The following is a 23,335-nucleotide window of genomic DNA, read 5'->3' on the forward strand; positions in this document are numbered from 1 at the left end:
TAATACCTTATTTTGAGAAGTTTCTTAGCTAATACCATTCCACTAGTTTGGGCCCCATAAACAATATTATGTACCTCTTGAAATGTGAGGTTAAATTCCATTTAATTTTAACATCACAACAAGGAACCATCATATCATTGACAATACAAAATCTCCTAGGAGAGTGCAATGGGATGCATGTTGAATGAAGGGGATGTATGTTGAATGAAGGGTTTGCATTGTTTTGTGTTAGATTGGGTGGTAGGGTTTTATCATGAAGGTATGTGTAGATATTGTGGTACCATGGAGATTCAAGACCAACAAATTTGTAAATGAGTTTAGAGTTAGAAATGTCATTTGTTGGAACCAAGATTCATTTAACCACTAAATTATATCTTTGGTTATCTTGTGGCATGTTTAATAAATAATTAATCATAGCCATGACAAAATTAGTGTCTCAAATTCAAGTGTCTCAAAAGTAGTGTGTTTGTTTAGAGATGGTCTCAACCATAATAAGATGGAGGGTTTTAAATTTTACATTAGCAATCATCCATAAATTCTCTCCTTCTACTAGGTGGAATGGGCCTTTGAGGTGTCTACAAGTCTTCATTTCTTGACACATCTTATGATGCCAGATAATCATGATGTATGATGCACACTTTGTCTAGAGCAAACACATTTATGTATTTTTATTCTAATACATATGAGGGTTGTCCCCTTGACAACACTTTTCTATAAAAAAAATTAAATATAGGTAAAAAACTCTTTTCAAACCATAATATTTTTTTCATTTGAGAATTAAATAGAGACGTATATTATTATAAATCTAAATACTACATACAATTTCATTTGGGGTGTTCATCAGATTCCCATTCCTTATATATTCTAATTTAATTTGAAACTTGAAACACTTGCATTGTTATTACCACACATGTAATTTAGGAAGATTATTATGTTGGTAGTAAGTAAAAATATGAATCCCATGAAGTTTGGTGGAGGTAGAAGTGTGTTTAGAACTTAAATCTTGCCACCTTATTTGTTATCCTTAAATGAATAATGACAAAAAAAACTAGACAAAAAAAATTGTCATTTTGATGCTAAAATATCGTAATCAATCAAATTATTAATAATTAATTTTTAAAATAATTTTAGTTAAATAGTTTCCATCTTTACTTTAGAAAAGATAAATATTCTTAAATAGAAAAAAAACTTAAACTTCTAATTTGTTAAAAATACAATTACTCATAATTAATTAAACAAAAATGATAAAATAATATTATTAGTACTTGCCGTGTTGTCATTGTTTTTTGTTAACTTGTTATTATTAAAATGTTTCTCCACCAATTAAAATTATGAATTTTTTATTTTGATATATGTTTTTTAATTTTTATAAAGTTAAGATGCATACTTTTTAAGTTTCTAAATTATAGAAATTATTTTTCTCCAATCTAATTGGTTTGAAAAATTTACATCTTATTAGCGGATATCTAGATGAATTGTTTTAGGCATTTTTTAGGTATGTTAAAATAATATTTAGCATGTTTAATTTTTCTTATCAAATTTATTTTACATATCCACCAAACAAATATTTAACAAATTTTAAATCTGTTAAACTTTTTATATATATAAATTAATAATGTAGTACTAATATTTATAATAATAAATTAATAATGTAGTACTAATATTTATAATAATAAATTAATAATTTTATAGAAATTTTTTCACAGATCCACTATTAATCAAATGTTGAGGTAAATTATTAGGTTTTAAAATATAAATGAATTAAAATGTACAACTTTTACTAATTAAAAAAGTGTGAAAAGTAAATATGCCTCTGTTGTTTCCTTATCTGCGGTCTCCCCCAGTTTGACTCTGTCCGCCTCTCCCAATGCTTCCCACTCCCTGTCCAAGGGCAAAGGCAAAACCTCTGTTAAACGTAAATATATTGTCTTTGATGACAATTCATCCTGTGAGGATGCTGAGAATGACAATCCTTCCCTTGATTCTGAGGTTACAAGGAGATCCTCCAGATTGGCTTCCAAAAGCTGCAAAAAGAAGACCTCTGTGATAAAAAAATATTGACTTAGAGGAGGACCCCATTGGGGACAAGGAGGGAGAGGACCCTAATACCATTATGGGGGCCCTTGATGGGGATGTTGTGGATGTGGATATGACTAGGGACCCCATGGTTCCGATCACTGTTGGTGTCGTCGACACGAGCAATTCTGAGATGCAAACCTATGACTCTGTTGATGTTAAGGATACGACCCCTATGAACATGGGCACTGAGGGTGTCATGGGTGAGGAAAATTCTGATAGCAAAACCCTGGACTTTGGTAACTTGGACCCGAATTTAAAGTGGGCGAAACGGGTGATGAACTCTCTTCCCTTCATGGGCCTGGGTAATGATATTGATTGTTCCCCTGATGAAGATGTGGCCAAGGAGATGGATAAGACTATGGCTGACATGGCTGCTGTGAACCCCTAGGGTGTCCCTACTTTGGAGCAAATGGAAAAGTTGCGCACGGACGTGTTGGACATCACACACAGAATTGAGAACCTGGGCCTTGTGCTTGAATTGCAGGCTATCATGGACGATGTCAATCAGCTCAAGAGCAAGATGGAGGCCCGTGATGCCCAAATTGTGGGCCTTAACAAATTTTATATGTAGATTTTACATAGCTCGGCGCTCACCCTCTCTCTGCTGAAGGAACACACTACGGACACAAGCAGAAGGCTAGGGACTTGTACAAGTTCCTCTCCCATGTATGGAGCAATGCCATTGATGTCACTGGGGTGCGAAAGGCGTCCCTGTAGTTTGTCTTTGTATTTTCTGCTGTTGTTTTTTATTTCTAAGACTTGGTCTCTTTTTGCTGTTAGTTGTTGTTAATGCTGTTATAGTGCTATTTTCGCACTATGGTCTCGTTTATTAGTTCTGTTATGTAAAGGGTCAGTGCCCTAGTTCTCACTGCTTTTTTAATAAAAAACATAATATATTTTATTAATAGCTATGAAGTGAATATAATCATATTAAATATGATTACATAATTATAAATATAAATATAATAATTTTTTATTTTAAAATAATAATTAATAAGTTAATATTATATTTTTAAATAAATAAATTTATATAAGATACAATTTTAACTTCTTAAATTAAAATTATTATAATTTATCATTATAAGTATTTTAATCAATTAAACTATAAATTTAACTAAACTAAATTATTTAAAAAAAAATTGTTGTACACAAATAAATATTATAATACTAATAAAAAAGTGAGAAAAGTAAATGACATGGTAAATATAATCATATTAAAATGGATTATGTAATTATAAATATAATAATTTTAGTATAGAAGATAATAATATATATTAGCAAACCCGTAATACTTGTAGCAAAAACCCCTCAGAATAACACATTAACATTGTCCCACAAAGAGGGGAAGACCTGTATGCTTGTAGCAAAAAAACCTGTATACTTGTAGCAAAAACCCCTCAGAATAACACATTAACATTGTCCCAAACAAAGGAGAATAAAATAAGCTAGATAGCCATGTGATTAGTTTGTACATGTAAAATTATTATAATTTATGATAATAAGTATTTTGATCAATTATATTATAATTATATTATAACTCTAGTTTTAATTAATTATTTTTAATTTATAATCATTTAATAATTTTAGCTAAATAATTATTAATTAAGATTATTATAATCTTAATAATGAATTATAATCTTAATTTTCTATAAGAATTAAATTATAATTATAATTTTAGTTATTATTAAATATTATAATTATCATTAAAGTAAAAATTAAGATTTAATAATAATTATTGGACTATTATAACTATTGGTAATAATAATTATGGTTATAACTATTGGACTAGAGTACGAATAATTTTAATAAATTTAAAAACTGAAAATTAATTATTTTGTCAATAAATCTTGTTGGTGAAGTTGAGAGGTTCTCAATGAATGCTCCAACACCATAAAAAACAAGTGTCACATAGTGGCTAGTACTTGCCTTGTTTTTAGTATAGCTTTAATAATAATTATGATTTAATTTTAATAATGATTATATTTTAAAAATTATAATAATTAAGTTAAAAAATTAAACATAATTAGTTCATAATAATTAAAATTTTACTAGAAAAAATAATATAAATTAAAGAAATCCTAATAAATTTTTAATTTCACAAAATAAAGTTAAATAATTGAAATAGTTTTAGATTTAAATCTATTTTAAAAACTAAAATATAATAAACAAAACTATATAAAAAATTAAATATTAAGAAAAATTAAAATTAATAATAAATAACAATAATCTTGAAATTATTATTATAAATATATATCCCTTAAAGTTTTATACAATTTTATACTTTTATTATTTGATTTGATTATAGATCTATTTATGTAGGCATAAAAAAAAGTTCTTTATGCACATAAAATATGATTTATAATGTTTTATAATGTTGGTTTAAAATATATTTCATGCAAATTTAAAAAACAGAAAGAAAATGTAAATTTTTTTCAAGCACATCATTCATAGAAAAACTTAATTCTGAAAAAGTTATTTCTCAAGTAAAAATTACTAAATTTAAAACCGTTAACACAAATTTAATTAAATCATATATGATATAAATGATATAAATGTTTAATTTAAATTTAATTAAATCATATATGATATAAATGATATAAATGTTTAATTTAATTAATTCATTGCAAAAGTATTGCCTAATGAACAGCTCCAACATCATAAAAGACGAAGCGACAATTATGATTTCATAGATAAAGCTGATTGTGACTTCATATATAAAATAATCTTCCATAAAAAAAATTAAAATTATTTTTCTAATAATAAATATATTTAATTAAAATATATATATGGCTTCCTAAACTACTACATTAAAAACATCGCTCAACATTTACCTGTAGTAAGAACTTACATGCTTCTAGATGAGTCTTCCCTGGTCACGGCATCCATTTAAACGTATCGAGGAATCTTTTTTGTGTTTTCTTTCACTAGCTACCCGCTTTCATTCGATTATTGGATATGTTCGTATGTGTGGTTTTAAATGTTAAACAGGCTTAGACACATACCTTTTTCCTCGCTCACCTTGTTGGGCCTGATCTCTTAGCCATGGCCATGTTTCCCACAATCTTCTCTTCGTCTTCTTCTCTACGTTTCTGCACACCCATCTATTGTAGTAATAATGACAGTTTTTTCTATTACAGGGGTCCATCTCACTACAGGCTTAGTATGGCTACATTGCAATTTAATAGTAGACGATTAAGGCCATTAATGGGCAGGCATCAGCAAGGATTCAGTTCTCGCCGAGTTGTCATGTCTGCAGTTGCAACAAATGAGGACGAGGTAGAAAAATCTGCAGGTGGGTTTCTGAGTTATATGCCCCTGCAATGCATTTCAATGCTAGGATTGGTTGGTTTGTTGCTCCACACCATATTTGGAAAGTATTTAGGAAACATGGAGTTTGAATTTTCACCACATTTCTTGAATTATCGATTTAGGACTGTAATATTTGTAACCTAGAATTGCTAGTGTCATATTCCATTTTGGGTAATGACTGCCTTAGGCATTTCTGGGAAGGAAGCATTGTGTAGTATGATCCAGAATATGCTGTGGTTTATTTCAATCTGTGCTAATGACCATCTTAGTCATTTGTGACATGGAAGCATTGTATATTATGATCCAAATTTATGGTGCGTTAATGTCAACTTGTTTGAGTTCTCTCAACCTATTCTGGATTATTTAGTGATTGGAGGATTTCATTTCATCATGTTTCTTGGTGCATATTGTGAAGGGCGTGGATTAGGATATGAATATGGTAGTCCCAATAATAGTCACAAGGTTCCAAAAGTTGTGTTCAAGAAGGAGAAACCTTTGGCAAGGTTTTTAAGGATATTAAAAAGGTTTGAAGCTATATGAGTTTGAATTTTCACCACATTTCTTGAATTATCGATTTAGGACTGTAATATTTGTAACCTAGAATTGCTAGTGTCATATTCCATTTTGGGTAATGACTGCCTTAGGCATTTCTGGTACGGAAGCATTGTGTAGTATGATCCAGAATATGCTGTGGTTTATTTCAATCTGTGCTAATGACCATCTTAGACATTTGTGACATGGAAGCATTGTATATTATGATCCAAAGTTATGGTGCGTTAATGTCAACTTGTTTGAGTTCTCTCAACCTATTCTGGATTATTTAGTGATTGGAGGATTTCATTTCATCATGTTTCTTGGTGCATATTGTGATGGGCGTGGATTACGATATGAATATGGTAGTCCCAATAACAGTCACAAGGTTCCAAAAGTTGTGTTCAAGAAGCATAAATTTTTGGCAAGGTTTTTAAGGATATTAAAAAGGTTTGAAGCTATACAACATATAAGATTATGCGTAATTCTATAATTAAAACACAAAATTTAGTATATTGGAAATAATTCAATGTCCAGTGGGCATAGCAATTCAAAATATTATAGATCATCACCATCATAGAATGTTTGGATTAATATTTAGAATGGCAATAGCTCTTGATCTCTGTAGTCTAGGTCCTGGTGCCCCTTTCCTCTAAAATAACAAATTAAACATCTTTGAAATCTTGATCCAATGCATCTGGACTGCCTCTACTGATGTAGTTTCTAAATTTATTCGTTCACCATGTTTTTCAAAGCAAACGGGCAGCTGCAGAACGTAACTCAAATCATTCACACAACTAGTGCCAAAATCCTGGTGGAATTTGTTTGCATATCTATTACAATATTAGATTTTGAGTCTATGTGCTCATTGATCTCAAACTCTGTGGGCTGACCATGAGCAAGAAATGAGAGATGTTATGAGTGTGTGCTGAAAAACAGAGGTTTCCTGCCAAATGATGGCTGGTGTCAGAGTCAGTGAATTGACCAAAATTTGGAAGTTTCTGTCAAATTGAACCATCAAAAAGATTTTAGGTTCGGTGAATCTCTATGATGATCAAGCTGAACCTTGTGACTATGGCCAGCATCCTTAAAGCATCTCTGACAATCCTTGGGATGCTCTTTCATTTGCTGCGACAATAAACCCCAATGACCAATGACAGATGTTTGGCATATTTTCCAATTTTGACTGTAAGAAATCAATGAAATAGGAAAGGCAACAACATAGATCCTAAACTGGAGGATTGTACTACAAGAAAAGTAGGACATTTTTGTGGCCTGACTGAACTTCAATCAGATTGATATTCTTAAATATTCAGTTTGACTTGCACCTACATTCTTGCATTTGTGTCTAGCATTGACTCCAAAATATGTGCTATTGTTGCTCTGTTTTTCAGACCCAAGAAAAGCATTACAAGCACACAGAGTTGTGTGTCAAGATGCTACCAGAAGTGATGCAGAGTCCACAGGGAACTAGTGGATTTCCTATCCCACAACCCACAATCCTATCCAATACTCCTTTTCCTCACCCAACCACCCTACCAAGGTGATCACTCAACACCCTCCAATCTCCTTGTTACAACTTCTCACATCAAATGTCCAACTTGGACTCCTACCCATTGATCACAATCCTTGATCTATGAGGCTCCAACCTTCCAAACATATATGGGATGGACTAGGGACTCCCTTCCACCATCCTATGGCCCTAAGAACCCAAACCAACTCAATTTCAACACCAATTTGTGATAGACACACTCCCAAGGGTGATTTACCCAATTAGGATCCAATTGGCTACTAGCCCTAGGTTTCCGGTTTTCCTCCCTTATCTCCAAATCTTCCCAAACAACCTATGGAACAGGTTGCAGTTTTGAGTACCCTATTGGGGCTTACATAACATATGTCAAAATAGGGTTCTGTACCTACAAACAAGGGTCAACAATATTGACTGTCCTGTTAGGTCTAATGTGGCAATTAGGCCACTTTCACAAAGCAAGTGTACTGAATTGGATTAATACTCCTGATCCAATGATTGTTTTGGGTCTGCACACATCCCTAAACACCAATTCCACTGTTACTTGGCCTGGTCCATCCACATACCCTTCCTTCCAACTTGTTTTCCATTCACCCGGAACCAGTCACATGAGGATGCCTGGTTCTTCAATGACCATTCCTCCTTCCTCCAGGACTTTCCCTGCCAAAATCCTCCAGAGTCCTATAATACACACTTGTCCCTGACTTCCCACCAAAGGCCGCGAAATTCCATGGATGGAAAGTCAGGATGAAGCCATGTGAAGCCAAAACCCTAGATAGGCGAGTTGAAGCCATGTGAAGCCAAAACCCTAGATAGGCGAGGGTTTCTGAACTGTTTCTACAAAATCAAGTGGATGTCACAGAATTTTGCACCACGTTGCACCAAACCAGAAACAAATGGAAGCTAACTCTCTATGCTATCCACACAAGTGCATTACACTTCTTGACCAATCCGTACAGTCAGGTTATGAGGGTCAGAACAGTGAAAATGACAGGAAATCTGTTTTGTTTGTATTCATTCACATTCAAAACTTCATCACAACACCAACAACCAACATCAACCCCTCCTTCTCGACCATCAAAGACATATATGGTCATTCAACAACCCACACAACTGCCATCCAACCAAAATTCAAACTAAGTGACCATTGGAGGCGAGTTGTTTGCCCAATTCCATGTTGTCAACCTAATGACAACGTTGACAACATTAGCAACATTTACATTTGGGCACCGAACCAATACATAGATGCCTTCCAATGATGAATGACATATTAAATCATCTTAGAGGACCTACCCAATCCATCCTAAACATCCTACTGACCTTTTGGCCAGATTTGACCATGATGGCTTATACATGCCAAGCAGGATCAATGGTCTTACAAATGGGTCCAAAGCAATCCCAATCAACACAAAGTGGTCCTATGGACCTTATTACATTGAAGATGACTTGTGATCCATCATGAGTCCCTCTGAGCCTTCCATTAGCCATGCTGACATGCTGTCAAGGTGCTCCTGCACCAGGAAGCAACTAATAGTATAGTTTGCTCTGACACCTCTTGATAAACCTTTTAAGAGTTTCACTCTATAATTTAACACTCTCGAGGGTTTCCTAATTCGTGGTGAAAAATAACAAAATCAACTGTCATGCAATATGATACTTCCATAAAGTTGAAGCCAAGATTTTGTTTCTCAAGAACTCACAGATTTGTGAAATCTATAGTTGCACTCAACTGTTTTGCACAGGGAATATTGCACAGTATTTTTAACTCATTGCACATAGAATAAAGATTTCGTAGACAATAAAATAACTATGCAGCCTGCTGTACGATGTGATTATTCCATTTCCAAATCCTTGTATTATATTATCCGATCTTAAACATCTGTTCCATTTGGTTACATTGAATCTTTAATTTCAGCTTTCTGTCTCTGTTTTCTGAAATAAAGTATGAATAGCACATTTTAGGAAAACAAATATCTGAATCTCTTTTTTTCCTTTGATTAGCGAATTCTGGGCTTAACCAGACCCAGCCGATGGGACCACATAATGGGGGTCACATCCCCAGAATTTCAAATGTCCACCATCGGACTCAAACATGGGATTTCCAAAGAAACAAACAAGAGACAAACCCTTGAACCATGTACTGTTGTGTGGAACTAAAATCTTTCTAGTATCTATTATTACTATTTTTTTTCCCCTTAAAATGCATGTATCCAGTCTTAGATTTAATGTTTTCATTTGTGATAGCCGTACCCATCTTATGTTTGCAATCGCACCTGCCTGGTTAGTTACTTTGCATAACCCAAGTCTATTTACCCTAGTACTTCTCCTTTATAGCTGATTGTGCTTTCTGAGTTACATTAACCTTGGTTTGATTATCTTGTGGATGTCAATCTTTCCTTCTTTCTTTCTTTCTTAGATTCATGATGATATGACTATTTCACTGTGAGCATACATTATCTTATGGCCATGCAAATATTTTTATGCACATCAAAGTTGAGTGATCATATGGCCGAGTTTGATGGTGTTTATCTTTCAAAAACAATTTTATTATTCCAGAATGAGTAGTTTTTTACTTGATTTTTTCTTTAATTGTATTAATTTTTTTTCATGAAATTGCTTAACTTTTGGTATGTCACCATTATCCATCTTGGAAAGCATTTCAGGGAGGCAATTGTTGCTTGTGTTACAGTGTATTGATGGGTTTTCCAGCTTTTGAAAATATATGATCTCTCTAGATTATGGTTTTCTTTCACAGTTGTATATTTAATAATGTATTTTACTTGATCTTTTTATTAGTTTCATTATAACTGAAAGTTGCCTGTGATTTCTGGCCTAATTGTTTATACTGCTCATTTCTTTTATGACATTGATTTGTCTTTCAGAGGAGTTATGTTGAAAATTTTCTTAGTTTTCTTTAACAACTAATCTCTCTAGTTTATGGTTTTCCTTTAGCCGTACATGATTTTACTTGATTCCTTATCAATTTCATTGTAAGTGTAAGTTCATCTTTGATTGATTTCTTGTCTAATTGTTTATAATTCTCATGTTATTATTGATATTGATTTATCTATTAGAGCAGTTATTTTGACAATTTGCTTAGCTTTCTTACAAAATTATGTGTTTATGGTTTTCATTATTTGTTGTACATTTATTTTACATGATCCCATGTCAGTTTCATTGTAAACAACGTTATCTGTGATTTTTTGTGTAACTCTTTAATGCTATGAATGTCTTTTATGACTTTGATTTGTCTTATAAAAGAGTTATATAGATGCACGTCCTTTGGGTTTAAAATTCTGTTCATATTTCTTTTTTCTTTGTGCACAGATAATTTGCATGTATAATGAACTGCTGTTCTGTGAACTTATGCTAGTAGATATTATAAAATGCAGGTGCTTTGATCCCGAGAAATTCTGACTTGTCGACTCTAGGAATCATCTGAAGTAGCATATGTATCATTTGTAGAATGTCCTATGCTGCTTGAATTATGAGAAGTGACATTTGCTTTGAAGTGCTCCTCCTCTGATATTGTAACAAACTTGAATTTAGAGGCTGCACAAAAGTTCAATTATGATGTGAGTGTGTTATACCTTGCAAATTGTTGAGTTGATTTGGAATGCATAAAAAGACGTTTTAATCTAGCTTACCGGGTTCGCCTCCACACCCCCCTAGTTCGGGTCCATTACGGTCTGGGTCCCTTTTTTGGGTCCGGTCCGGCCTTGGTTCAAATTTCCCAAAGGGGGTTTGACCTGGTTCGAACCCGGGTGGACCAAGATCGAACCAGGTCGAACCCGGGCGGACCCAAGTCGATCCCGGACGGCTGGGCGACCCAAAACGGGTTTTTTAATGCAATTTTTTTTTTTTTTTGAAATCCGCCATTTAGAAAGTCAATTTTATACCCTAAAAGTGACTTCTAAAACATAATCTTGGCTCATTTCTCCTCATTTGTGTTGCAAACAAAAGTTTTTTGATAGCAGGTTGAAGAAAGGGTGAACAAAGTTTGGCTTCCAAGATCAAATAGGAGGAGTTGAAGACTGATTTTTGAAGCTTCAACAAGCATTACAGGATCATTTCCATACATTTGCAAGCTCCCATTGGCTACAAGAGGTAGGTTTTTTAACATTTTTTCCAACTATTTTTGTTTCACAAATTGTCAAACATGAAACATTAATTGTTTTTCATTATTTTGTTTTTGTTTTTGAATATGTTTATGTTATTTCTTGCCATAGGAACTAGAATGGCATCTACCTCTTCCTCCGTTGGCAATGAACAAACAATTACAAAACAAAGAAATGATCCGAATTCTCCCTTATGGAAGTATGTTGACATTTTAAACCAACTTCTAGGAGGTGGGGGATTCCGTTGGAGATGCCAAGGATGTGGTATTGAACGTAATAGTTCATATTATCGGGTGGTAGGCCATTTGTGTGGAATAAAAGAAAGAGGCATCAAAAAATGCCCTAGAAAAGATGGTAAACCTATACCAGATGAGACAGTGATTAAATATTTTAAGGAGCATGAGGAGACAGAAGAGAGAGAAGCCCGTAGATTGAATCAAATTGCAACAAAGAAAACAAGGGCATTGCAAGCCCAATCTAATCCCGATGTTGTAGTACAAGACCACCCCTTCATTTCCACAAATGAACGTGAAAATGAACCACCCTTGACACGCAAAAGAACAAAGGGGCCTTTAGAAACCGCATTTCAAAATGAGAGTAGAGACATTGCTGACCAAGATATAGAAAGGTGCATTTGTGCAAATGGGTTGGCTTTCAATGTTGTTCACTCCCCATATTGGAAGCAAATGATAAAAAGTGTTAATGAAGCTCCAAGAGGGTATAAGGGCCCAGGTTATGAGAAGGCACGTGGAACATTATTGGACAAAGAAGTGAAGAGGGTTGAAGATGCATTGAAACCCATAAGGGATTCATGGGCTGAGACAGGTGTAACAATTATTTCAGATGGGTGGAAAGATGCTAAAAATCGTCCATTGATCAATGTCATAGCCGTGTCCCCTAAAGGGGCAATGTTTTTGAAAGCTCTGGATTGTGAGGGCCAAGTAAAAGATGGCCAATTTATTGTAGAAATTCTCATCTTCGCCATTGAGTCGGTGGGACCCTGCAATTTTGTCCAAGTCATAACGGACAATGCAAGAAATTGTAGAGCTGCTGGTTTGTTGGTTGAGGAATGCTATGATCACATCTGATGGACACCTTGTGCGGTCCATCCACTCAATCTTATGCTACAAAGGATTGGGACTAAAATAAAATGGACCAGAGATGTGTATGCAGAGGCTGAGGACATCCAGATGTTCATCACAAACCACCACATGTCTCAAGGGATTTTTAGATCCTTTTTGAATTTGGAGCTATTGAAGGTAAGTGAAATAGTAATTTAATTTTACATTTTCTGATTTTTTAAATTTCAATGTTCATAATATCATTGTGTAAGCTATATTGTGTATTCTTCTTTAAAGTTTGGCTTTATTTTTTAATCATTTTGGCATTAATTTGTGTTATAGGTTGTTGAGACCCGTTTTGCATCAAACACAATCGTCTTAAGACGACTTGTGAAAGTTAGAGTGGCACTATGCAATATGGTGATCAGCAACAATTGGACTGTATGGAAGTGTTGATGTGTTTTTTATGCACATAACAATACAAAATAAATTACCAAAGTAATTTACCCTCTCTTGAACAAAATCACCTCAGATGTTAAGAATGAGATCAACTAAAATGATTCCAAGGTTTCTACATGTCAGGTCTTGACGAGTGGGTAAGTTCAGTGGTTGATGTGAATTGTTGTGTTTCACTTTGGGGACTTACGCAAATGTTTGGATTATCATGAATGATGTGGAATAGGTGTGCTGACAACTTAAGATTTATCAATAAAGCTCTGGATTTACTTCTTACTAAAAAAGGGGGAAAAAGAATAGGGTTCAGGAAATCTATTCTAAAACTAGGAATGTAGGAAATGATGAATGGATCTAGTGGAATCAAACCAGGCAAGGTCTCACAATCAGGTATTGACACAAGCTTAGTGCAATCATCTAAGGTATACTTAATGATTTTCAAACTATTACCATCAAACGTAGACACCATCCAAGTTGATGCTTGTCAACGGACGCATGATAGTTGAAGCTATGCTTACTCAAACTCTAGTTGACCACACAAGGCGCACTTACCAGCGGCAAGAGGCTAGTGGTATGGATTAAGGATTCCACACAAATAAATTCAACAAATCTTCCACTCAATCTAACATACATGAAAACAAATTCTAATCTAAATTCTAATCTAACTTGGAGGAATTGAGAACCATGAATGCAAATACAACATTTGAAGAGCAAAATCACCAACAATTGAACAATGATTAGGATTCAAATAGCTGCAGCATATACCAACAATTCTACAAAAACTCTCCCTTACAAATGAGAGACAAAGGGGCATATATAGAGTCTCTTACAAAATGGATGGCCCAAATTGATCTAAGATCAACGGTTGAGATCATGCCAACAAAACCCTAGAATTGCCCTAATTAGGGTTACATAAAAAATGGCACCACCAACATATGGCCCAATGAAAAGATACCTAGTCATCATATAGGGAATCTTCTAGAAGATTCCTTCCTGCATCTCTCTCTCTCCTAGCATACTCCAAGAATCTAGCCAATACAGAATCTAACTCCTCCATGGAAATGCTAGGCAAGGTATCCTGCTGTAAATCAATCACATCCAATGAATCCGAGCAAGCATTCAAAGTGTTCTCCCATTCAGGCATGAGCTTTTGCGAATTATGAACATGAATCAACAAAGAGACCAAGTCATCAATCTGACTCTTCTTCAAAGAGTCCAACTGGCAAAAATACATAAATTTCATCTTGTCTCTTAATTCAGCTAAGTGTAAACCACTAGCATCACTAACATCAACACCCAATAATTCCTCAATCGAGGCAAGGATCTTCATCTGAATGTCCTGAATTAATCCTTCCATCTCCATACAACTCGATTGGGCGTTCTCATAAGCTGATTTCTTCAAGGCTAATGCACAATACCAGCCATGGAAATTATATATGTCTCCACTGTGCACAATGTTCCCGCTGACCAAGGTGGAATTAGGAACCTTCTTCAATGCCAGGAGGCGTGGAATAGTCTTGTCTTGAATAGGCCGGAATTCTTCCCAAACTCCCTCCAAATACTGGATTCTGAATGCAAGCGTTGTTGTCTTATCATATGCTTGAACAAACTGAGTAAGGAAATCATCTGCTTGCTTTCTTGTGCTTTCAATCCATTTTTCCACCTCTGAGTGTGTACCTCTCGCTACCTCGCAGTGTGAGTGTATTCCATGGTCAACTGCAATAGGGGAAATAAGGGTGGGATCTCCACGCCTTGTCCCTGCAATATGCTCTCTGAGTCTAATATTTTCTTCTCCGTACCTTTCATTCTCCGCAATCGCTGTGTCAACTTTGCATTGATTGCTTGGAGGTTGTCACCAATCTCTTGGAATTCCTGCCCTGCGGATGGACGACCAAGGGCGATTGAAGTGATCTGGAAATCCATGGGAGTAGCAGTGTCCGCTGTCACGCTGGCTCTAAGAACAACAATCTGCGCAATCTACATTCTTGTTTCATCTCTAGCTATGTGCGACAAAATCTCCGCTCTCTTGGGCTCCTTCTTCTTAGCACTCCTAGCTAGGTAGTCATCAATATCATCAATAGGCTGTACCTCTATCATTTGTTTACTTCTTTCCATGCTTCTCCTCAGCCATTTAGGAATAGCGGCCATTTCCATACCATCATCGAGACATACTTCTCGATCCAGTCCTTTCAATGCCGAGATAACATACTCATTATCATCAGGATTATCCTTAGTCCAATCATATACTTCATTTCCCAAGCTAACTTCCAAAAGGACAGTAGGGGATTTTGGCTGATCATTATTCTCATCAGGAGGTGCAGAAGTTGCTGTGGCATGGAACTCCTGAATATTCTCTGGTAGTATCACTGTGTTGGAACACTGCTAAGTCTCCTTATTTTGTTCTGTTACTTCAATCACTTCGATTGATGAGACACTGGGAGGGGGTGAAGGAATGATAAGCGGAGTGATAGTCTTTTGTTTCTTCTTCACCTCCTCAATCTTCTTCCCTCTAGCCTTGACTTCTCCAGGCATGTTCTTCCTTCTCTTGGGAGCTTGACTCTCTTCGTCTGCATGAATCCTGACATCACTGACAGTCCTCTGATCATCCTCGGAAGTAGACTCTTCCAGCTTCATCCTTTCATAAGTGAAGGGAACACCCATGTCAACTAATCTGTTCATCTGCATATCTACCTATGTGCGGGAGAAATTCAAGACCTCTCTCATCAATACATTCAGGTCAATCTCTTCTGACTCTGACCAATTTGGCAATAGGATTGCCTTCATTTCATTCTCATAATGTGGGTGTGTATGATCTCTATCATCTAATACCTGATCAGGGATGAGGAAAAGTCCACACTTCCTCATGAAATCCACTGACATTCTGGACCACATTCTTCTCTTCACTGCTTGCTCGTCCATCAAGTTAGCCCAATAATCTTCTATGTCAACCTTATGAGTGAACTTCTCTCCTCTGATCCTTCCGACCTTCTTGTCTAGATCGAATCTTTCTCTTTTCTTGTAGGTAGCAAATCTGTAGAATGCAATCTCCTCACCTGCAGTGCTGGCAGTTATGGCGGATTGGCAGACCTCTGACGTCTTCCCAACTGAAATAGGGAATGTCATTCCTGTCCTGTGCTTCTCTCTCTGGATAACATCGAACTCTAGAAGCTGTCTTACCACTTCCAACAATATCATTCTGTCGGTTGGATACCTAGGAAGTCTGTAGGGTTCAGATTGAAACCCATGAATCCTGAGGTATGCGAAAGTGGGGAACTGTATATACCACGATCCATATTTCTCTATTAACTCTGTTGCCTCCTTGGACAATCTTGTGTGGATTCCGCCCTGCAGCATCCGTGTGATGTACATAGTGAATGCATCATTCACTCTCTTATAGTCTTCAATTCTGTGCATACTCAGCTAGGGGTAGCATTCATAACTCTTAAATTGTCCTTGCCCATTCCCGACTTCACCTTTGCATATTAATCCTCTGTATGAAACAAATCGTGCAAGCAGGTACATCAGGTAAGAAGTCATGGCGAAGGACTTGGATTGCTCTACATTCCTCAGCTGGAAATCCAGATTGTCGCTTATGATCTTGGACCAATTCACTAGTGTTCCTCTAAGACAATCCTGGATGAAGTAGAACATCCATCCATGAAATATTGCTCCCCGCGGCATTCCCATCACTCTGTTGAGTAGGAATATCAAATCACTGTATTCCTCCTTAAAATCTACGCACATAAGTGTCTTGGGAGCCTTGGAATGATGATTCCTAAGTTCAATCATCCACTCTTTATTAATTAAACTCTTGCATACACCCATCTTCTTCGTGTATCTGTCTGCATAATCCTCCTTGGTCACATCCTTCATGTCTGTTCCGCGTGGAATTCCGAACACCTCAGCAATGGCATCCTTAGCAAGGTAGGCGATGACAACGCCCTTAGGACTCTTGATCATTCTTGTGAGCGGATCGTAACATCGTGCACATTCCAGGATCAACTCACTGCACTGTATGGATTGTGGAAACCCAGCGGCATGGAAAATGCCACTCTTCATAATATTCGCATATGCTGGGGAAAGAACCTGATCTCTGACTCCGAACCTCCGACGCTGCATCTGGTCGAAGTCCAGGAAATGCATGTTTGTATCAGCGATCTCCTTCCATCTGGATGAAATCTTAAACTCTGGATAAAATCTAGTCTCTAGCGTCTTCAACAGTTCTTTCCTTTCCTTGTATCCTGATTTTGACATCACACCTGTACGAAGCTGAAAGTTAGTTTTAGGATAAAAATAAATACTTGTAATAAAATTCCTGACTTTCTAGAGATTTAGCTAGTTAGAGAATGGAGTCAGGAAAATAATCCATACACTTGGTAAATTTTAGCAATTACGCTCAAAGTGTGACAACACTAAGGCATGGAAGCCTTCCATAAAATTAATTTATACCTCCTTATGCTTAGAAAACATGCAAGCAAAAAATGCAAAGGAGTATACTGGATTGATGATGACTAAGGAAAATGTGTGAAAGGTTGTGTTTTCACACAATGAATGTCCGAAGACACCTTCCGCAGTCAACAATGGAGGTTAAAATTCTGAAGACAACCTGAAAAATCAGACTTTCAAAAACATGTTGTAGTCTTCAAAATGTGCATAAAATCAACAAGAATTAGTTTTATTGATGAAAACAATCATTTTCTGGAATGTAAGTATGGTTGGTAAAATTTAGTTCTTTGAGGACAAGTCTGAAAATCGAACACTTCAGACTTACCAGCACCTTGCAAAGTGGTTTAAATCCCTGAAAATGATGAAAAATTGCTAAGGAAACAGCCCCAAGCAAATTCGCCAAAATTGGTTAGGTGGCTGGAAATGAAATTTTTTGAGGACAAGCGCCTAACAATGGAGTTTCAGACCTGCAACAGCGATAAAATGGTCTAAAAAAATGCATAGAAAACTCCATGAAACACCTCCAAATGCTAAATGTTTAAGTTGGAATTGGCTGGGGCAATAAAAAATTAAGTTTGAAAATTAATGGCAGCCATTAATGGAGGTCAAAATCTGAAGCAAACCTCAGATCTGAAGCGAATCAGCAGGCTGGAAGTGATGGCAGCCACCAAGAATGCACGAAAATCATCAAAATATGGCACCAAAACACCTCCCAAGCAAAATCGAATTTTCCCAAGTCTAGCGCCAAAATGGAATTCTGAAAATTTGATGTAAATGGCAGCCTTGATCTGCAACAATGAAGGATGGCAGCAATCTTGAAAAATCGCCCAAGTTGGGGTTGGATACCCCAAACACAAAAAATCGCCTTCCTTAACAAAAATCGAAATTTTCAAAATTCTGAAAATTGTTGTTAATGGCAGCAATCTACAGCAATGAAGGTCTGAACAACAGCAAAAATGGTGGAGGAAAAATCGCCCAAGTCTCCAATCATGAATTTGCCAACTTTTACCAAAAATTGCTAAATTTGGAAAAAATCGCCAAACTTAGCAAAATCGAAAATCTAAAACTGGTCTTTAATGGCAGCCAAGAGGAATAGATCAGCAAGCTGGAAAAAATGGAGGAAAACAAATCCTCAATCCCACACTTCACAAAAACGTCTTGCTAAAAAATTCGCCCAACTTGGAGAAAAATCGCTTTCATGGAGACACCTGGCAGAAATAATAATAAAATAATGCTGAAGTTCCTCTCATATACTTGCTTTCACCTCCAACTTTCACCACACAAGCAATGTGGGATAAAAAACACTTGTATAAATACTTGCTTGGTGAAACCCTAACTTGCTTCTAGAAGGTTCAAACATTTAATGATTATTGCAAGTTATTAAATTTGCTTTTAAATTTTAAATAATTATTAATAATTATTTAAAAGCAATCAAAATGGGGCTTATTTATTAAAATATTTCAATTTAAATCCAAAATAAAGCCTCCAAGGGAAAATCGCTATTAGTTGGGATTGAAAAATCCCTTCAAAAATCACTTAAGTGTCAAAATTTACCCCATAGGGGAAATTCGACCCATGCTTGGACAAAAATCCATGCTCAATTTCATCAAAATGCACATAAAAACCCTCCCAGGGGAAAATCGATATGAGTTTGGACAAAAATAAAGACAAAATGCACTCATTTTGCAAAAATCACCCCCTTAGGGGAAATTCGATGTGTGTCTGGACAAAAATCCACACTCAAAACTCATTTAACTTGGAAAAATACCTCCCTGGTGGAAATTCGACCTTAGTTTGGATGAAAATCCGGACTTAAAACTCTTCATAATGCTCCCAGGGGAAATTCGATCCCTGTCTAGATAAAAATCCGGACAAAAATCCTTACAAAAATGCTCAGGGGAAAATTGACCTCAGTCTGGATAAAAATCTGGACAAAAAACCTTACTTAGTTGTCACAAAAATCCTGGTGGAAAATCGACCTAGGCATGGAATTATCCTTGCATTTCAGTCCGCACTCTCAGGGGAAATTCGATGGCAGTCTGGATAAATCCTAACACTTAGCCAAATTTTAACACTTCCAGGGGAAATTCGACCCAGGTGTGGATAAACAGTGGGGGAAATTAGTGGCTAGTATGGATTCTAGGGGAAACCCATGTGTAGTATGGATTTTGAGTGGGGGAATGGGTTGGGTAGTCTGCAATGTGAGGGGAAAATCACCTCTAGCATGGATTTTGACCCTTTAACCCTTGCCTTGGAATATGAATTTCCCTTAGGATTTTATCATTTTAACCACTCAAAATCACTCAGCGACTTTAAATTTGACTGGACTTATACTAATTTTCCAAAAATATGAGCGAAACGCTAGGAAAATATTGGAATAAAGTGCGAAACCAACTTAAATATTACCTTAGGAGCGAGAAAACAACTCCAAAAGGTTTGTGAATACTTTGGTACTTTAAAATCATTCATGCGTGTGTTTAAAAACACGTTAACGTTCAATAGGTCTAACACTTAGCAAAAACTTAGGATCATTAAAATATCAACTTTTGCAACTTGATCCTAACACTTCAAAAACCTTAGACGGCACTAGGCATGATCAAAACTCCGAGACTCGGGCACGGGAAATGCAAAATTGCCCACTAAGCAGCCAAAACCCTAACCTAACAATGCAGGAAGCTGGCAAAGAGGGGGTCCCCGTTAGCAATGGGGCGATGTGTGAAAAGGTCACAACAGGAAGCAAAGTGGCAGTGAGAGGGCAGAAAAAATGAGGGAGAGAATATTGAATGAGAAATGGTGGGATCTTGTTACATATCTCCTAAGTATCACTGAGCCCATTATGAGTATGATTCGCTATACCGACATGGATAAGCCTTGCATTGGTGAGATTTATGATAGCATTGACTCAATGCTTGAAAAAATAAAGTTCACTATAAATGCAAAAGACAATGACCTCGAGGAGAAATTCTTCAAAGAAGTGAAAGCAATTATTGTAGAAAGGTGGAATAAGATGACTACTCCTTACCTCGTAACGGCTTGGGGACTTGAACCCCTTACCTGCCACAATCAACGCGGTGACCAATTGGTCCCAAGATGGACTAGAAATAGCATTGAACGGAATATTGTTGTAGATAAAAAATCTAGCACACGCCACCTTGGCTTGTTGGTGAGCCTCTTTATTCCATGTAGTGCCGAGCAATACAGGTTGTGCACCAGGAGTGTTACGTGGAATAAAGAAGTTTTCCATATTGCTGTCCAAAGTTCCCTTTGCTCGTATCCGTGGCCCAAGGGAAGAACTAGATGTCCCCACATCTGTATGTGACCCTATGGAACTCAAATCTGCCCTTGGGGCTGCCATTGCCTCTGCTGTTCTCTTTTTTGTTGCCTTCCTTTGATCATATGCTTCAAGCGTTGCTATTGCATCTCTCGTAGCCTCTTCAGTACATTCCGTACAGCTTGTGGTATCTCGGCATTGAATTTTTGCAAGGTGATATTTGAACCTATTAATGCCACCTTTTACAATTTTTTTGCAATGGTTGCAGTCGTTTTGGACCTGGTCTCCCATGTTTCCAACAAGGGTCTCTCTTTTTGCCACCAACTTTAACTGTAGAAGTTGAATCCATTTTCTTTCAAAAAGATGTGGAAAAGAACCTAGCAAAAGAGAGACAACATTTAGAGACCAATAACATTGTTAACAAAAAAAAACATGAACATCCAAATATTACAATGACTGTATAACTGTATTTTATTTATAGTCATCTATTAACAAATGACTATCTAAAATTAAAAATTTTAATTGGTTGCGTATTTTTTTAAGTTTTTAAATTCAAATTTAAATTAAAAGGAAATACACATTGACATTACACAGTTGACAGTCATTTCAAATGACTATGTATTACACAGTCATTTCACAATTGATTGTGTAATACACAGTCATTAATTACAATGTACATTAATACACATTCATTTGAAATGACTGTGTATTACACACATTTGAAATGACTGTGTATTACAGTCATCAGTCCTGTGTATTACACAGTCATTTGAAATGACTGTGTATTACACAATCATTTTAATTGACTGTGTATTCACAATCATTTAAAATTTTAAAACACAGTCATTTTAATTGACTGTGAATACACAGTCGATTAAAATGACTGTGAATTCAAAATAAAAAAATTCAATCAATTAAAATTAATAATAATAGTGTAATACTATAATACAAAAATGAAAAAACAAATACAAAATCACAATAGTTTTTTACAAAATACAAATCATACAAAAATTAAAAACAAATACAACTTCGAATCTTGCTGCAAATGCAAAAACATCTAAGAAAAATCACAAATAAAAACCTGGTCGTGCGTGCAAATGCAAACCCTATTGGAAGTCGCGTGGCGTTTTTTGCCTTCCGGCGTCGTGCGAAATGGAATAAAGAATTAGGTTTTTTTTTGCCTGTGACTTAAGTCGCATTTTTCTTGTGTTTTGTGTCGCGTTTTCGGGCGGGTTTTGGCGATTAACGGAAAGTATTTGCCAAAAAAATCGCGGCGATTATTTGAAAAAATCGTGCCCAGTTTTTCCGCAATTAACTCGCTCGCCATTAGGGCTCGCGATTACTCGCGAGTTTTTGAATGGTTCGTCGAGTTTTGCATCTCCGGTTTATATGATGCTATGTGACATGCTAATCTTAATTCATGTTTATAGGCTGCACAAATATATATATATATATATATATAATTTACATGTTTTTGTTCTAACGAACCTAAACGAACCCAAACCTCTTTTCAAAATTTTGCTGTACCGATGTACTGGTTCTTCGAACCCGAACCCGAATCGGCAAGCTAGGTTTTAATGATTAGTCACTTACGAAACTTCTCTTAATTAGTTATGTGGAAAGAAACTACATATGGAAAGCAAGAATTATTTGACGAAATAGAAAAAGAGATGTTGACTTTAAATTATTTCTTGAACATGGTATGGTTGTGTACCTTGGTGAGGCACATAAAAAGGAAAAAATTACATATGATATGGCAATGACTTCCGTTCCATGTTAGGAATTGAATATATTTTATTTTAGAGGGAAAAGAACAATTGAAGGATCAATTCATAGTTTGTTCTCACATTAGTTAGAAGGAGCACAAGGAGAAGCTTGGAGGATAGTTATTGAGATATTGGAATTTTAGACACAGGAGACCAGGATACACAATTTTGCTTCAAATTGCGGAAACAAGGACATTAAAAGCATGGGAACCAATTGACCTATTTATAATCTTTTATTTTCTGTTTTCAGTTTTTGCTTTTACACATTAATTGTCTTTCCATTTCTATTTTACCAATGTATTTTAGAGCCTCAAGAAAGTTTAATGTATTTTTTCATTTAAAGGATGTAAGTTTGTTAGGATACCCAATGGCATGGAGAATTTAGAAAAAAAGCTTTGGTTTAAAATTTGTGCTGCTTGGAACTATCTGCGGTTGAAACCTTTCTGTAAGTTGGACATTGTGGGGCTAATCGCACAAAAATTAGAAAGGATATTGGTTCTCCAATTACCTATTTATATTTGATAACAACTTGGGTAACTTCCCTATATAATTATATTATTCATACTTTATACAAAGTCTGTGCAAGTGTTTCCTAATTCTGTCAAAACCATCTTTAGTTGTCTTCCAACTCTCAAATCTTTTGGAGGGTTAACATATTAGAGAAATCATAAAATTCTCTAAGAAAACCAATACTGTAGACAATATGTGTTCTATTCCTTTTAACGAATTTTGATGCGGAAAATCTCCTTTGTTTTGATTTCATAACCTGACCT

The 23,335-nt window shown here is 35.7% G+C and overlaps 1 protein-coding gene across 3 annotated transcripts in view; it reads left to right on the top strand.

The window, feature by feature from the left end:
• The first annotated feature begins 4,915 nt into the window (after positions 1-4,915).
• LOC131032293 (thioredoxin reductase NTRC) overlaps positions 4,916-23,335 on the top strand; it is a 220,249-nt gene continuing 201,829 nt past the window's right edge. For 2 of the 3 annotated variants that reach the window (XM_057963226.2, XM_057963227.2), the window contains exon 1: positions 4,918-5,371. In XM_057963226.2, coding sequence (XP_057819209.1) covers positions 5,122-5,371 — 250 coding nt within the window. In that variant the 5' untranslated portion in view covers positions 4,918-5,121. Of the gene's footprint in view, positions 5,372-23,335 lie in introns of all 3 variants that reach the window. The other variant, XM_057963225.2, reaches the window with a different exon arrangement.

The sequence above is a fragment of the Cryptomeria japonica genome, chromosome 8 (assembly GCF_030272615.1).
Source record: "Cryptomeria japonica chromosome 8, Sugi_1.0, whole genome shotgun sequence".
NCBI classification, from domain to species: domain Eukaryota; kingdom Viridiplantae; phylum Streptophyta; class Pinopsida; order Cupressales; family Cupressaceae; genus Cryptomeria; species Cryptomeria japonica.